The 17207-nt window shown below is 54.5% G+C and overlaps 1 protein-coding gene across 5 annotated transcripts in view; it reads left to right on the plus strand.

Annotated features, from left to right (window-relative positions):
- CLEC16A (C-type lectin domain containing 16A) overlaps positions 1-11194 on the plus strand; it is a 223008-nt gene extending 211814 nt beyond the window's left edge. For 2 of the 5 annotated variants that reach the window (XM_079785204.1, XM_079785205.1), the window contains exons 23-24: positions 3875-3994; positions 7806-11194. In XM_079785204.1, coding sequence (XP_079641330.1) covers positions 3875-3994; positions 7806-8161 — 476 coding nt within the window. In that variant the 3' untranslated portion in view covers positions 8162-11194. Of the gene's footprint in view, positions 1-3870; positions 3995-7805 lie in introns of all 5 variants that reach the window. The other 3 variants (XM_079785206.1, XM_079785207.1, XM_079785208.1) reach the window with 2 other exon arrangements.
- The last annotated feature ends 6013 nt before the right edge of the window (positions 11195-17207 follow it).

Raw genomic sequence — 17207 nt, forward strand, 5'->3', positions numbered from 1 at the left:
CGGCCACCAGGGGACGAGACAAGCCCAGCTTCCCATGTCTCTGCTCCGTGGTTTTGAAACCTGGAATTGTACAAGGAGACCCATAAAGCCAGGGGTGAGCCTCACACAGTCTGGCCACCGACATGGCACGGCACCTACCGCCCAGCCTTCCCTGTGTACACTGCTGCGTACTCTGTGTCCACAGCAGCCCCACGTGGCAGGCACTTGCTCAGAAGTGCTTCACAGACTCCTCCGCATCGAATCCCGCCTCCCATTGTACAGCTGAAAACACGGGGGCTCAGGAAGGCCATGCAGCTTGGTCTAGATGCTGCTGTAAGTGAGTGGGGGAGCCCTCGCCTTGGCAACTCCCAACTCATGCTCTACCTTCTGACACAGCCCAGCAGAATCAGGGGTTCCTCGGTCGGTCTCGGGTACCTTCAAGGGTATTGCAGAGACTCGGGACCCAGGTTTGGGTCCTGGTTGGGGACAGCCCACAAGGTGCACATACCTCTCCTTCCAGTATGCACAGAGCCCAAATGAAAAGCGCAGCCCGTCCACAGAGACCCAGGAAACTGCACCCCAGTCAGCAGAGGCTGGGCTATGCGACCCCTGTTGGGGAAAGCCTGGTGGTCCCCCAAAATCAGCAGCAAAGTGGACCCCAGATAGCCACATCTCTGTCAGCCCAAATGGCTTCGTCCTTAAATGAGGGCATGAAACCATCCTGATACCCAACTGTGTTTCTGCCTCTGCCCTGTGTCCCGGCCAGGGGACCTTAAGTTTCCTGTCTGAGTTTGGAAGAGAACAAGTTTATCCCAAATGCAGATTTTCTCAGCTTCCCCGGGGCCTTCAGTACCACGACTCAAGTTCTGTGGCTGTCAACCCTGACCACAGTAGGGCCCTCTACAGGGCACCCCACCCTGCCCCTCAGCCTCTTAGTGGCTTATCTCTCTGCATCTTTTCTGCCTCTGCCATGGTACCCCACCTCCATTGTATTAACTTTCTCTAAACAAACAGATTTGTTGAGTCCCTCCTACATGCAGGCACTAGGGATACAGGATAACAAAGGGTGGCATGCACAGGCTAGCCGGGGAGCCCACGGTCCATCAGACGACCACACAGATAAGTGTCCAGTTACAAGCTATGACAAAGGAAACGTGCAGGGCGCTCCGAAAGCTGGACAGCTGCGGGAGGGCCGGAGGCTCCCGGAGGAGGCCGCACTGGAGCCGAAAGCCAAAGGGTGAGGGGCTCCCCAGGCCAGGGCTCCATGAAGAAGGTGGCCCCGGGTCTCACACAAAAAGAGCCCAGAATCTGACAGGAGACAGGTTAATTCCTTTCCCCATCTCCCTGGGGTCTGCCTGTAAATTCTGCCCTCCTAAACACAGACTGGGGCGGCCTGGTTTTGAGAAACAGTCCCCCTGCCCATCAGGGCTGAACCTGTGGCCCAGCACCGGCAGAGGGCTCCTCCCAAGGGGAAGGGACCCCACCCAGAGGGGTCACCGGTTGCCAGTTGCCCAGAAGCACCAGCTTCTGATTTGCCATTGCACACCAGAGACTGGGTGGGTGTGATTGGCTCTAGCAAATACTGACCCTCAAATCAGGGCCAAGAGACACTCCAGACCGAAGGCACAATCAAAGCTGAATTCCCTGGTAACTAAAGTAACCAACCAGAAAGAGTTGGGGCAAGGGATTTTATTTCCATCTTCGATTATGTGCCTGTTAAAGGTGTGCAGAGGGACTTTACTGTCTGGTTTTACTACCTCACACAGGAGTTGACCTGTTCACACTGTCTTTTAAAGTGCTTTGAGATCTTCAAGTCTTTCTGGGGAGAGCTGGCGTCCTGCACAGGGGAGCGTCCAGGAACCCAGCCTCTTGTGGCCCACTCGTCCCCAAAAGCTGGCCTGATAGGCCTCAGCTCATTCCCCAGTGAGAAAATTACAGGGTTGGAGTCAGCACATTTTTTCCTTAAACATTTATGGTTTTGAGAAACTGAAATTGCAGAGAACATATGGCGGGAAAGAGAAAATAGACCCAAGTTTGGAACCAAATGTAAGACCAGTAGGAATTCTGTAGAAATATTTGCTGAGCCTGGCGGCATGGCTCAGTGGTTGAACGTCGACCTATGAACCAGGAAGTCACCATTTGATATGGCTGGGTTGCTGGCTTAATCCCCAGTGGGGAGTGTACAGGAGGCAGCCAATCAATGATTCTCTCATCGATAATGTTTCTATCTCTCCCTCTCTGAAATCAATAAAAATAAATTTTTAAAAAAAGAAATATTTGCTGAGTTACACCTGTACATACACATGATGATAGATACACTACACATGTACACACATACACACAGATGCACCCATAATCTTTCACACATGTTCTGGATGAGCTACTTTGAGGAGGAAGGAAAATAGTTTGTTAAAATTAAGTCAGAGTTAAGGCCAACCTGCTCTTTTCTTTTTTTAAAAAAATATATTTTTTTATTTATTTCAGAGAGGAAGGGAGATGGAGAGAGAGATAGGAACATTAATGGTGAGAGAGAATCATTGATCGGCTGCCTCCTGCACACCCGCCACTGGAGATGGAGCCGGAAACCCAGGCATGTGCCCTGACCAGGAATCAAACCATGACCTCCTGGCTCATAGGTCTATGCTTAACCACTGTGCCACACCGGCTGGGCCAGCCTGCTCTTTCTGATGTCCATTCCTAAGGTCCACAGAATTGAGTTGTGGCCATTATGACGTTTCCCCAAGGTTTACAGAAAGAAAGACGATTTGGTTCCTGTCTGGAGCTTGACAGGGGCAGGGTACTGCTCTGCTGGGCCTCCCTCCCCGTCCTCACCTCTCCCTAGGGTGATTGTTCAAACGTACGACCTTCACCCCAGGACACAGTCCCATTTGGACCAACTTAGAGCCAGACAGCCCAAGACTGACCTGCATGTCACTGAACTCAGTTACCACAGTCGGGCAGAACTTTTAAGGACAGAAACCTGAGTCAAAGGTATTGTCTTTTCTCCCCAGTTTTCTCCACGATATTTTTTAAAAATTGGGATAAGATATAAATAACATAAAATGTACCATTTAACCATTTTTAAGCTTATATTTTAGTGGCATTAGCTACCTTCACCTTGTGTTCTGTGGCCTTGATTTTAAGCTTTGCTGTAATCCCAAGTTTGTCTCAGATGACGGTTCCTTCCTTCCCAATGAGATGCTCCTAACATTTTTGTTTCAGCCGGTTAGAACCAACCCTCTGGCCTCTTGGCACCAGGTCTCAGATCTTCCTGCCATGGTTCAGTCTTGGTTTTCAAAGGTTCGTCACTAGAGCGTCGCCTGGAGAGTGTCACCCATGGCTGGGGAGGGTGTCTCAGAGCGCCTTGCCCCGAGCCTTCCCAGAACTCACAGAGCTGCGCTATCAGCTCTCGGGTGCTGACACCGAGGGCCATCGGCCTCATCGTTGGGTCAGAAATCTGCTTGTTTCACCAACTGGTTTGGCTCCGATCCTCCAACCACACAGCCTTCCCTCCTCAGAGCCTCCCTCGGATGCAGGGTTCACCTCTTACCTGCTGGTTTGCATCGAAACTGATGGGCCCCTGGTCTCTCACCAAGACCAGATGATGCCGATGGCCCCACTCTCTCCATTCCAACAGGACCGAACCTTTGCTGTCCTTACCCCGATTGAGCCCCGACACCACCTCGTCCTGGAGGGACAGAGTGGGGCTGTCTTACCTGCATGGGGGGCTGCGCCCCACGCCCCAGCTGTCACAGCACCCCTGGGCACTGCCCCACCCCTTGCACACTCATCGATGCTCAGTGTTCGTCTCTGCTCTGCGCCCCTCTCCGTGTCACCTTTCTGTCCTGTTGTTAAAGGCTTTCAATGATCTGTTGCTGTGTTTCCCTCTAGTCAGGAGTGGCAGGAAAGGACGCCGGCGAGTGTTCAGCCTGTCGGAGGCCGACAGTCACGGCGGCCACTGGGTTTAGTGCTTCGAACGGCAGCTGTCACGGCAACTCTGGCACAGTCCATGCAGGCAGGTCTCCTCCGTTAGCCTCCGCGGCCCACGACACCCCTCGCCCGCCGCATTTGCACAGTCAGCTGGCTCTGCTCGGCAAGCGAGCCAGCCTGGGCTCCCAGGACACCAAGTGGGGGACTGGAGCTCCCTCAGAGTGGGCATTTCCTCACCTTCCCTGGACTGGAGCTCCCTCCCTTTGTGGCCTCATCTCACCTGAGGATCAAATCCCCTGGCTCTTTGCCCTTTCACACCAGACCCCGCAGCCTGGAAACACCACCCTTCCGGGCAACACCGCGCAGGCCAGGCCAGGCTCGGCACAGGCCCGCGCCTTCCCAGGACAGCCCCAGTTCAGGCCACAGGGTTGGGTGGTAGATTTTGCAATAAGCAAGCAGTAAGTCAGCTTTTTTTTTTTCTTTTCATTTTCTCCTGGTCTTGCTCAAAGCTAAGTGATAGATTCCATCACATTCCAGCCAAAGGCCGCAAGTTACAAACACACCAATGGCTATAACTCCATCATCCCCCTCTTACAATTACGCTCTGGATAGCGGTGAGGGTGGTCTGGGGGCCGCGGCGCACCTTGTCGCCGGCACTGCCTTCTCCCTCGGTGCTTCCTCAGGGCTTCCCACATGCGCCCTCCCACTTGGCAGCTGCGCCTGCCAGTCAGGAGCCTCCTGCCTTCTTTTGTGCTTAAAAGCTGTTTCCTCTGAGCTTTGCCCTCTGACTTGCTGTGCTGCTCTTTTCTCCCCCACCTCACTCAGGGCCACCTATTCCAGACGAGCACATCAAACCCAAGTTTTTACTGGAAACTGTAACTCACTCAGCAAGGGTCAGCCAGGCCCCTGCCCAAAGCCAGAGACCAGCTTCTGGGGGTGCCGGTCAGGGGCGTGATGGTCAGCTTGGGGCAGAGCAATGGGGAGGCCAAGCATCACTCATGGAGGCCTGGACATCCGGGATTTCCCACTCCAGCCTCCTGTCGTCTCCCCTGCCCCTGGCCAGGAAGCCAGAATGTCCTCCAAATCCCTCACTTCCTGGGCCAGGCCCCAACTTGTGGCCTTAGACCTCCTAAACCCCAACTGCAGTAACCTTTGCACTCAGCACTTGACCAGAAAACGTGTCCTCGCTGGGCTGTGTTCCCCTGGTGAAACCTGCAAAGTCCCCTCCCCAGTGGATAAGTGTGAAGGTCACATTAAGAAGCAGTTCTTAGTTTAACAATAATAATAAGGTAAAAATAAATAAAATAAGACAGTGTTGTGGGTGATGGGTAAGAGGAGGTTGTTTTTTCTTATTTAAAAAAAAAAAACAGGCTAATTTTTTATGTGACCCTGAAAACATGTTTTACATGGAAAATACATTTAAACAGCCATGACAATGAAGGGTCATTGTCCTCATCTTACTGATGAGGAACTGTAGCTCCAAAAAAACTGAAATCTCTTGTTAGGGTCACAATATAGATTGAATGGTGGCCCCTAAAATACACACCCATGTTCTAATCCCTGGAACCTGTAAATATTACCATATGGGGCAAAAAGTGTGGTTAAGTTAAGGATCCTGAGAGGAGGAGTTTATTCTGGGTTATTCAGGTGGGCCCTGAATAATTTAATAATGTAATGAAGACATGTTTCAGATCTTAAAAAAAAAAAGGCTGTTTTTATGGGGGAAACCCATCTCTTTAATAAAAGAGTGGGTTCTTTTCCTAAAGAAGTGACCAGTGTTGTGTATAGGGTGTTGTTTGTCGGTTTGTTTGTTTTCTAACATATCTGATGGCAACTTTCGCACATCCTTGATTTTTCTCATCACCAAAAACCCCATCAGGGGTCAGGGAGAGAGCTTTGCCAGCATTTTTGAATATCTGCCTGCAAATGTGGATGGGCAGAGAGGACACTCTTACATAGAAGTTTTGAGAAAAATGTGAAGGAAATGCTTTGCAGCTCTGTCTCCAGATGGCACAAAAGTGCCATTTGGAGAATTAGTCATTTCTCAACTGTGCTGTCAGCAGCTCGACTTGCATGTGTACCCACATGCACAAGGTTCACGGACACGCACCCACTCATGTGAAGCGAGGTGCGGCCGCGGGGCAGGTGAGCCCCCTCTCAGCCACACATCCTGGTGATTGACAGGCAGGTCGTGCTGGGTCAGCCCATCACCACAGCCGTTGTTTTTTTTTTATATATATTTTATTGATTTTTTTTTTACAGAGAGGAAGGGAGAGGGATAGAGAGTCAGAAACATCGATGAGAGAGAAACATCGATCAGCTGCCTCCTGCACACCCCCTACTGGGGATGTGCCCGCAACCGAGGTACATGCCCTTGACCGGAATCGAACCTGGGACCCTTCAGTCCACAGGCCAACGCTCTATCCACTGAGCCAAACCGGTTTCGGCACCACAGCCGTTGTTAACGGAATGAAGCAAAGTCGCAGAAATTCAGAGAAACCAGAATGCGTGTGGGGTGTTCACCATTCTGTCTCAGGTCACCCCTGCTTGAGTCACTTTTTCCACTAATGCCCACGGTGCCACCCTCCAGGAGTGAGGACAGGCCCAAAGTCCCACACAGTGGTTTTCTCTGACCTTATTTTACTTAAAAAAAGGGTGGGGGGGGCTGTAAAGAAATTTAACTGGGACCTTGTAGTGCTCATCTCGCCTGAGAGTCTCGTGGGAAGAAACCCTGCCATGTACTTTGGGGGCTCAATCTGTTGCTTGCACTTTCTCTCCACAATGGGGATCCTCATCCTCTCTCTCCTTTATCCATGCTGTGTGCCCTTTGGTTTTATTTTGCTCTTGGTTTTTCCATTCTGTTGCTCAGTGTTGGCAATTCTATTTTGTTTTGGCTTAACTTATAAGAAAACAACAACTAGAAAAAGAATGTCTACCACCATCCCCAGGGCCCAGACTCATGGCCCACCCACTGTCACCAGCACCTCCAGCCGATGGCTCCTCAACCCCACGGTCCATACAGATAGCAATTTGCTTTCCAAGCGAGATGCTCACAGCCTTCTTATCAATGCTTTCAAATTACGGGCATGTGACATCCTAGAAGATGTTTTCCACGATGCCCTCCAGTCACAACCGGCGTGTCTGTCCAGGCAGGTCCGTCATGGAAAGCAAATGAGACCATCTGTCTGTAACCTAATCAAGGGTTTTGAAAAGCACCCAGAAAAGCAATTGCCGCTCTGAGAATAACTGTATGGGCAGAACCTCCCCTTCCTTCTGACTTGGTTTCTCCCTGTGGGGACCAGAATGGCCCGGGCGATCACAGTCCCTTTGTGAGTGCTAACTCAGCACTTCAAGAAGGAACAGGAGACAGCAGTCCCAGCTTTGCAAGTTAAAACGTTCTATAGAATTCCCTTCTCTGTCCTTTTTTTTTTTTTTTTTAAATATTGCAGTGAGTTTCCTTTTTGGTAAATGTCACCAAATTAGACTCTGGAAATAGCATGAAGTGATAAGCACCCCCAAGCCCATTTCCTCCCACGTGTGTTTTTCATCAGGCAGGTGGGTCAGGCCTGGTGCATCCATACAGCCCCCTGGGCCATTCCCTGGGCACCCAGGAACTGGGCTTCCATCATCCACCCCTTGATTTTTGCACAAGCCCCTCACTTTTCCTTTGCATCACAAGTGAGGGTAGCCCTGGGCCCTGACAGATTCCCCCGGGCCTAGGTCAGACTGGATTCACCAGCTTCTGTGTCCCAGAAGGAGCGGTGGAACAAGCTGTCCCCTCCACACCACCATCTCCCACCCAGATTCCCCTGGGCCTTTGTTCAGGACGGGGGCAGAGGGTGCCCGCAGACCAGAAGGCCTCAGAGCTAAGTGTCCCTGTGTTTCCCCCCACCCAGATGACGCCGTGACTATGGAACAGCCTCAGCCTAACCTTCCCGACCAGTTGGTGATCGTCAACGAAATGGAAGCAGATGCCAGGCCCTGCAAGAGCCTGGCAAAGAGCGTGGACATGGAGACGGTCAGCCTGTCCCCCAGCCTCACCCCGGCCCAGCAGCCCACCATCTCCCTGCTCTGCGAGGACACGGCCGACGCGCTGAGCGTGGAGTCGCTGACCCTCGTCCCACCTGTGGACCCCCACAGCCTCCACACCCTCGCAGGCATCCCCCCGCCACCCACACTGGCCGCCGAGGGCACGGTGACCCCAGGCAAGGAGATTGTGCATCCGGAGCCAGCAGGCCCCACCGAGCACTAGTCCGAGCCTGCAGCCTCCCTGTGTGGGTGTGGCTTCGCTGGAAGGGACCCAGGCCATGGACTCCAAAGACACGTTGGAGCATCGCCGTGACCATCTTCACCACCCCATGTGCTCCTTGGCTCCATTGGAATCCCTCTTTCACTTTCCACTTCGAGAGCAGCTGGGACCCATGGAGACACCCCAGCAAAGCCAGAGGGCTGAGGCGGCACCTCGGGAAGTGGTTGGGTTCCCGGTCTGCGCACCCCCCAGCCTGGGTGTCAGGACCCACCACCACCACTCCATCAGGCGGCCCTGCCCAGCTCACAGCTCCTCCTTGCATCCCAGTGTGCACGGAAGAAGCGGACGAGGTCACCATAGGTAGAAATTTGCAGAAAAGCGAACTTCGATAAACATCTCCTTTGGGTATTTATTTCCACTTTTGGCAACAGGTGGAAAGCATTCATTTTAAAAGCACCTATTTTGTTGAAAAGTCAAAAAAAATCCTCAATGCTAAGGTTTAATGTCATGTAAAAAGTGTAAGATTACTGTTAAGTTTTCATTTTCGTTTTCCCCTGAACTTCCCAGTGTTTTGGTTTAGAGTTCTCCGTCTGGCATTCTCCGTTTTCTTAAGTGATTCTTATTTCTTTATTACTCACTAACTCTGCAGGCCTGTGGGATGATAAGTACCTTCCTGGAAAGTTTAGAGTATTTTTTAAACAAAATAAGGGAGATACGTGTATTCTCAGGTACACAGGGAGCAGAGAGGGCGGGGGTTTCCCTGCCAGCAGCCCAGGGGCCTCACATTACCTGAAGTCTTTTCATGAAACTGCAGTCAACTCCTGGCTCAGCACCTGTTCCTGGTCTCTGGCCCAAAAGCAAGCAGGACAGTTACCCAGCATCCCCTTCAGTTGCCCCATCTCTGTTTGCCTAAGAAAGAACCACTGGGGACCGCGAAGCCCCCACTGGCTGTGATGAGAGCAAAGGCGTGGCAGCAGCATCTACATCGCCTGCTCGGCCCTGTGCACTCTTCCTCTGCTGCCACCGCCAGGACACAGCTTGTTTGTAAAATGAACCCCCACCCTTTGGGCCAGGGGTGCGTGGGCCAGTTCTCCCCGGATCCAGTAAAGCAGCCAAAGTTCCTTCCTGCTTGGCACAGCCAAGCGACCCTCCCCGCTCTGCGTGCTGAGACCTTCCGCAGCTTGCCTCCCGGTGTCCCCTCCCGCCCCCCGGGTGGCCTCCAGACACCCACCTGTTAGAGGATGGGGTCCTCTCCGCCTCCCTCAATCCAGCCGCCACAGCAGGGCCTGGAGGAGACAGTTCCTGCGGGGGACGGGAGTTGTGCCTGTCAGAAGCCCTCCGGGCAGCTGTGCCCACCAATCTTCAACAAAGAAAGGACTCATTTAGGCTGAAGTTCAGGGCCCCAGCAAGAGGGACAAGCCACGACCACCCGCAGAGCCAGGTGGGACGGAAGAAGAAGACGGTCCGTGGGGAGGAGGGCTGGTGGTACGCCTTCTCCAGCAGCCAGCCCTTCCCAGGCCGTGCACTTCTGGTTTTCCAATGACTCGGGCAGCAGAACTGAAACCAAGTGACTTCCCAGGTGGAGCCAGGCCCTGCCCGGACCACCGCCTGCTGTCCGGAATCCAGTGGTTCCTGGTGCCTCCGTGGCCTCCGGCACTGACGGAGAAGATCTCGGCGGGGGGCAGCATGCCCAGGCTTGGGGAGCCGGACGTAGCCTCCATGGACTGTCGAGTGAAAGGTGCAGATTGGCCCCCAGCCAGCCGGTAGCTCACCTGGGCAGGACACCTTTCGGTGTGTGGGTGGGGACTGCTCGACGCCTGGTGCTGAGGAGGAGGATGTATGTCCTTGTGCTGGGAGGTCGGGTCCGGAGGAGGCAGGCAGGGTCTTGGCTCTGATGAAAGTTTCATCTCACAAGGTCTTGGCCGTCTTAGCAGCAGTGGACTCGGCTACTTTCAGGAGAACCCCACAAACTTCACAGCGGGGCACTCCCAGGCTGGCCAGTCCACACAGCGCTGGGTCTCGGGTGGGGCAGAGACAGGTAAGCGAGGAATTCTTGGAGAGCCCAGAACAGGAGGGACCCTCTGACCCATGGGCCCTTAAACTCAGATCTTTGGTGTCAGGAGGGGCTGGGGTTGGTCTCACCCTCCCCTAGTCCACACTGAGCTCTTGGGTTGGTCATGCTAGGGGCAGGGCTGACCACATGAGCCCCCAAACCTCAGCTTTGAAAGTTGCCATCGAGAAGCAGTGTCCTTTCTGGCTTGAGGGAGTGAGGGCGCCTCGCCCCCAAGGCCAGGTGGGGCGAGTTCAAGGAGCTCCCCAGGGAGGAGCAGGGGACCATCCCAAAGCCACAGTGAGAAGGTGGGGCAGATGCCGCATCCCAGGGAGGGGCGGGCAGGAGGGTCCTCCCACCCCATCAGGCCTTCTCCACCCCCGCCCCCTCCGCCAGGCCTGCCCTGCTCTGTGCTCTGCAGGAGGCAGCTTCCCACCCAAGCACCCACCCGCGTCAGCCAGTGATGGTGAGTGAAGAAACACACCTTTCACGGACACGAGACATCTCCAAGGTCTCGAGGTGCACTGTTTGAAAAGGCACGGGGTGAACTGATTCTCATCTTTTCTAGAGGCAATAAATGAGAAATATTTCATTAGTCATGTTGACACTGGGCATAAACTGTAAGGGTTCCTAATGTTCCTCCGAGCTGAAAATATGTAAATAAGTTTGTCCCAAGGAGGAGCAGGGTTAGGAAACCTCACGCTCTGGGTTGAGGGACCGTTTCAGGGAAGTACCTGCTCACCAGGGTGACTCATGCTTCTTGAGCACTGCACACCAGGGTGGAAATGAAAACTGGAACTTCCTTGTAAATTGTTACTTGGCAATAAACGCGAAAGAGCTACCAGAATGTGGCTGCTGCTTCGTGTCTGTGGCCGGGCGGCCACGCAGGCAAAAGGCAGGTTCTCTGCTGACTGACCCTCAGCCTGTCACAGCGGTCAGAGGGCTGGGCAGCCCCCACTCTGGCCAGGTGTTCCCCAGTTCCTAAAAGGGAGGCAGGGCTGTTCCTGCCCAGAGCTGGGGAAACGCAGGTGCATCAGGTTCCATCCAGAAGGTAGTGAGCCTGGTCCGTGCTGAGTCCCTCACCTGCGGGCCATCGCGCTTCAGGTGGTGCACCTGTGGGAAGGTGCCGTTAACAGCCCTACCTCCCCAGACAGGTGCAGGGAGCCGCTGCGTGTGGCTTCCACGTGCTGCTGGGCGGGGAAGCAGCAGGGCCAGGCATCAGGAAGTTGGTGCTGGGGCTGGCTCCTTCCAGAGCCAGGACATGCACCAGCGTGAGCTCTGGAACTTCTGGAAATGGGTTCTCACGGCAATTCCTGACGCTCCAGCTTAAACCTTGCCCAGAAAAGCCGGACCTTCTGGGCCTTGAGGTACACCCTGAATTGAGTCCAAAGTGAATGGGGCGCCACCCACCTGCCCACCTCATACCACAGGTAGAGGCTGCTGCGGAGGGCAGGGTGCCCTGGGTGTTCAGTCTCCCACTGGCCCCCAGCAGGGTTCCCTTCCCCTCCCAGCCCAGGGCCTCAAAGGGGCTGGAGTCCCTGGGTTGAGGTTGGATTCTGCTCTGCACCAGGGCCTGCTGGGGACCCAGTGCTGTGCCAGTCTGGCTGCAGCCTTGCCCGTCCCGGCGGCAGCCATGCCTGGCGGGGACATGGCACTCCTGCATCACGGTGGCTTTAGTGTGGAAAACGTCTTCCTGGAAGGGTACCGAGGAGAAGGTGGAAGGCAGCCCGGGGCAGCGGGGCCAGGGGCAGCAGCCGTGAGGAGACAGCCCCGGGGTGAGGGGCTGCTGGGCCGCGTGTGCCCGGGCGTTTGCAGGAAGGAGGTGAGGTGGAATTGGTGTCAGAACCATGCGCTCCCCAGACCTGGGCAGTGAGACCCTGAGCTGGTGCCTGGTGCAAGGCCCTGCCCGGTGTGGACACGGGGTGCTCGGCAAGCGCTGGTTTTCCTCTTCTGCCTCCAGCTCTTAGGAAATGCCGGCTTTTCTTCAGGGGCGTCCAGAGCGTGCGTGTCCCCCCGGGGCTTCCCCAGGGACCCATCCAGTGACTAGCAAGTGTTTGGGGTTCTGTCCTGGAGGAGGTGCCAGGAGGCCTGTCCATGCATCCTCTGATGGCACCCAGAGGTGGGAGGCAGGGGAGGGTGGGCAGCGTCCCTCCTGCAAGTGACCCTGAGTCCTGCACAGGGCAGATGGCTTTCCCACGGGCCATCTGCTGGGAACCCCCTTCCCTCTCCTCCCCGCACTTCAGGGCGGTGGGAAAAAACCTCCCTGTCTAAAGTGCTTTTCCCCAAAGGAAGGCGGATCTGAATCACCGGGAACACTCGGGCTTTCCTGCAAATGTGCTCAAGTGTCTGGACGGGGACAGAGTGGGGCCTCCCTGCCTGCCACAGGCCACAGGCGCTGCTGCCTGAGGGGCCTTCACACCCCCAGGCCCTCCACCATCTGCCCCCGGCCACACGCCCCAGCTCAGCCCGAGTCCCCTCCGGACAGTTGGATGTGCCACCTACACACACAGCCCCTCAACACCGGGACGCTCACTTCCTCGACGCCTGCCCGCCGTACACATTCAGGGTGCAGGGGGCCCTGGAAGAGCAGTGGGTCCGGGTGCCCTGACCCCCAGGGAGTTGAAAACCCCAGTATCACTTTCACTCCCCAAAAATGTGACCGACAGACAGCCTGCTGTTGACTGGAAGCCTACCGATAACCATCAGTTGATGAACACATCGTTTGTATGTGTATGTCTGCTTACAGTAAATCAACTAGAGGGGAAATGTTATTAAGAAAATCATAAGAGGAAATACAGGATAGGGCAAAAGTAGGTCTACAGTTGTTCTATGGAAAACAGTACAATAATTAATAATAATACAAGAATAAACTGTGTTTCACTTACTCATCACTGTAAGCCTACGTTGGCCCCACCCTGTGCATTTACAGTGTTTATTCCCTAAAATCCTTGTGTAGTTGGACGTGCAGTTTGAACCCGTGTTGTCCGAGGATCAGTTGCATCTAAAAGGGACACTTTCCCTCTGGAAACTGACAGCTGGTGGCGCTTGCTGTGCCGCCATCACAAAGCCCCACAGGCCGGGGCTTGGACAACAGGAAGCTATTCTCCCTCGGTTCTGGGGACCAGAGGAGTGAAATCCAGGGGCCAGGTGGGCTGTTTCTGGTTCCCTCTGGGCTCCCAGCGAGACTGTCCCCTGCCTCTCCCGGCTTTCCTTGGCTTGTGGCTGCACCACTCCGCGCTCTGCCTCTGTCTTCCGCGGCCTCCTTCCCTCTGTACCTCTGTGTCAAACTTCCTTTCCCTTACAAGGACGCCGGCCATTGCATTAGGACCCCTCTGATCCAGTAGGGCCTTGTCTTGAGATCCTTCACTTCATCACATCGGCAAAGACCCTGCTCCCGGGTACTGAGGGTCGGATGTGGACCTGTCTTTGTAAAGGAGAGGTCACCAGTGATTCAACCCTCTCTGCTTGCCAGAAATTAAAGATACCATAGAAGTAAATACAATAACAGCAATCCCATTACCTGCATGGGCTCTGGGCCAAGGCCCGCCCTCTCCCTGTTCAGAGAGAGACCAGCCAGTGTTGGCACCCACCCAGGCTTTCTCTCCGCTGAGGTCAGGGGGCTGGGCAGAGAGCAGTAGCAGCTCACTCTGGGACTCATTATTCCAGTCTGTGTCCAGGTCACCCAGGACCACCAGTGGGAGGAGCCTGCTACAGAAGAGGCGGCTCTGCCATCAGCTTTTTACTATTTTTATCACTTGGGGTAAAATTCACATAACGAAGTTAACTATTTTAAAGTGTCTTCAGGTTCACTCATCATGTTGCATCTATCTAGCTTCAGGATATCTTTGTCTCCCCAAGAGGCAATCCCGGGCCCATTAAGCAGCCTTTCCCCCCGCTTACCCCCATCTTTCTGTCTTGGATCTGCCTGTGACGTCGCCTGTAGGTGGGCTCATGCAGTGTGTGGCTTTGTGACTGGCTCATTTCACGTCGCATAAAGTTTTCAAGGTGCGTCCCTGTGGTGGCCTGTGTCAGCATCTCATCCCTGTGTAAGGCCAGACCACATCTCATCTGCTCCTTCACGCAGGCAGGCTCCTCGCCAGCCCCAGCTGCCCCGGCAGGGCACCCGGCCCCCGCCCGCCCCTCCCCGGCCCAGCAAATTCGCAGGAACTGCTTGGAGCTCGCCCTATCTCGTGACTTCTCTTGAACCTGCTTATCTCCCTGCTTATCTCCCGAACGAGCTTCCTGCCAATCCACCTGGGCAGGACAGTCACTGTCAAAATACCTTGGGAATTGCACCCTCTGCCTGCCTGAGGTGACATCTGCCTCTGAGAAAAGGTGACTGCAAAGCCCACCACCCTCTGGCTGGTCCCCGTGAGGCCCCAAGCAGGGGAGAGGGCTCCCTTCTCTCATCATTTGCACATTATTCCACACTGAACACCTGCCGTGAAGCAGGCACTGGGGAGGCAGCAGTGAGCCGTCAGACCAAGCTCTGTGCCCCCTGGAGCCGAACTCCCAGCAGGGGAGGCAGGCGACAGACAAACAAATCCAGAAATTCTGCAGTGACAGGACATGTACATGGAGCCAGAAAGGAGAGGAGAAAGGGTCTGCAGTTCTAAGCAGGGAGGTCACGGAAAGTCGTGCTTAGAAAGGGCATTCGAGCAAAGATCGAAGGAGGGGAGGGAGGGAGCCCCCTGGATATCTGGGGAACGGTGTCCCGAGCCAAGGGAACAGCTGGTGCAAAGGCCTGGGCACAGGGAGGCACTGAGGGCTGGTGTGGCTGGGCAGCACCTGGGAAAGGCGAGCGGAGAAGAGCTGCGAGATGATGGGATAGGCCAGGGCCCCTGGGAGGCCTTCTCTCTGTGAGGATGTGGGGAGCCCTGGGGGGACTTCGAGGCGAGGAGGCCATGTCATGACCTATGTTTTATCAGGACCACCCAGACTGCTGCTCGGAGAATATTCTGGGGGAGGGTAAGCGTGGAGGCCAGAGGCTGGTTAGGAGGCTGCTGCCAAAAGTCCAGCTCCCAATCTAACCAGCCCTGCAGCTTTGCCCCGAGGGCTCCAACACACACATGCACGTGTGTAAGTATGCACACATGCATGCTGTGTGTGTGCATTCATACACATATTCCCAAAATGCACATATGTGCATATGGGCACACACACAGCCTTAGGGCCAGACAGACACAGGCTCACCTCCTGACTCCACAACCTACTTTCTGTGTGACCAAGAGCAAGCGCCTTCCCATCTCTGAGCCTCAGTTTCCCCTCCTGGTAAATGGAAGTTCACACACCTTCTTCCCAAAGTGCCAGTGGGTAAGCGTTCACACTCTGCCCAGAGGAGCAGTGGTAAGTGGCTCACACCATGACCCTTTGCACCCTGAGGTGAATGGTCAGGTTACCTGGCTTCTCACTCCAGGGAGTAGCCACTGGAGCCTCTTGTGCAGGATGGTCCCAGGCCGGGCAGGGGCTGCGGAGACCACGGCCATCCTTCGGGAGTGCCTGGCTCCACAGAGGCAGCCCCCGAAATAGCCCTCCATGTGCGATGGGGCCACTCGCACATCCTCCCCGGATGCCCCTGAGTTGTGAGAAGGTAATCATGGGGAACACACGTGGGAAACACATTCTGAGTCTACGCTTCCCTGCCCTGCATTATTCCACACAGAGCTGTCGTCTGTGTCTCTGTCGGCGTCATCCTCATCTTTATCATCTTCATCCTCCTCATCTTTATCACCTTCATCACCAGCCTTCACGCACCGCCTCTGCATCAGGCCCTGTGTTAAAATCAGTCATCATCCATCTCACGTCATCCTCTCAGTAACCTTGTGAGGTGGGTACTCTGACCTCGCCTTTTTCCAGATGAGGAAACCGAGGCACATGGGTTATGAGACTTGCTCAAGGTCACAGATCTGGGAAATGGGGCTGAGACTGATTCCCACTCAGCAGGCCTGGGCCCCGGCTGGGAGGGGAAGCCCTGCTGGGTTAACTGTGCCTCATCCGTGTCTGCACTGACACTCCCCAGAGCAGCGTGCGTCTCGCTGCCTCTCGGCCTCTCCCGGAGGGAGCAGAGGAAGAGGCAGAGACCCGCTCCAGGCCTAGGGCAGGAGTCAACCCCAGGTCTGTTTCTCATACTGTGTCCAAGAAGGGCAGGTTATGGGGAGGACTGTGATGTCATGGATGGGGACAGTGTTGTCATGTGTAGAGCTCGGCCCCTCCACCCAAACCTCCCTTACGATCCCCCGTGGCTCCCCACGGCCCCACTGGGTTCCCCCAGGTGAGATGCCCTGGTGGGGATGGGGGTCTCAGATAACCTCAGATCACAGGAAAGAAAGTGATTCCGTTTTTTCATTCCCTATGATCCTTCAGGTGAAGGCAAAGAGAAAGTTTCTATGGGTGCTTGTTGGTCTTTAATGCCATTTAAGCACTTGCTGATCTTTCCTTTTTGCAAAAGAAAAAACACCTCCTCCACTCCCAGCCTTCCCCCTACTCCGCCCCTCCCCCCCCCTTCTTCAACAGGCAACCTCTGGAGCCAGAATTGACGGCTTGATTTTATCTTCATGGCACTTGTTTGTTACCTGCTATTTGTGGCAAACCAGGCTGGTGTTTCACTTGTGGCAACATTGTGAAATGTCCTTTGCAATTAAAATTAGCTTTTCCAAGTATTAGTCACAATGAAATGTCACCTCACACCTATTAGAATGGTTGTCATAAAAAAAAAAAAGACAACAAACAGCAAGTGCTGGCGAGGATGTGGAGAGAACGGAACCCTTGTGCACTGTGGATGGGAAGATGAATGGTGCAGCCACTACAGAAAACAGTATGGAGGTTCCTCGTAAAACTAAAACTAGAACTGCCAGGCGATCCAGCAATTCCATTTCTGGACATTTACCCGAAGAAACCCAAGACACTCATTCAAAATGACATATGCATCCCCGTGTTCATTGCAGCATCATTCACAATAATGTACTGAAGCAACCCAAAAGTCTTCAACGGGTGATGGAG

This window comes from Cnephaeus nilssonii (genome assembly GCF_951640355.1).
Source record: "Cnephaeus nilssonii genome assembly, chromosome: 2".
Classification (NCBI taxonomy): Eukaryota; Metazoa; Chordata; class Mammalia; order Chiroptera; family Vespertilionidae; genus Cnephaeus; species Cnephaeus nilssonii.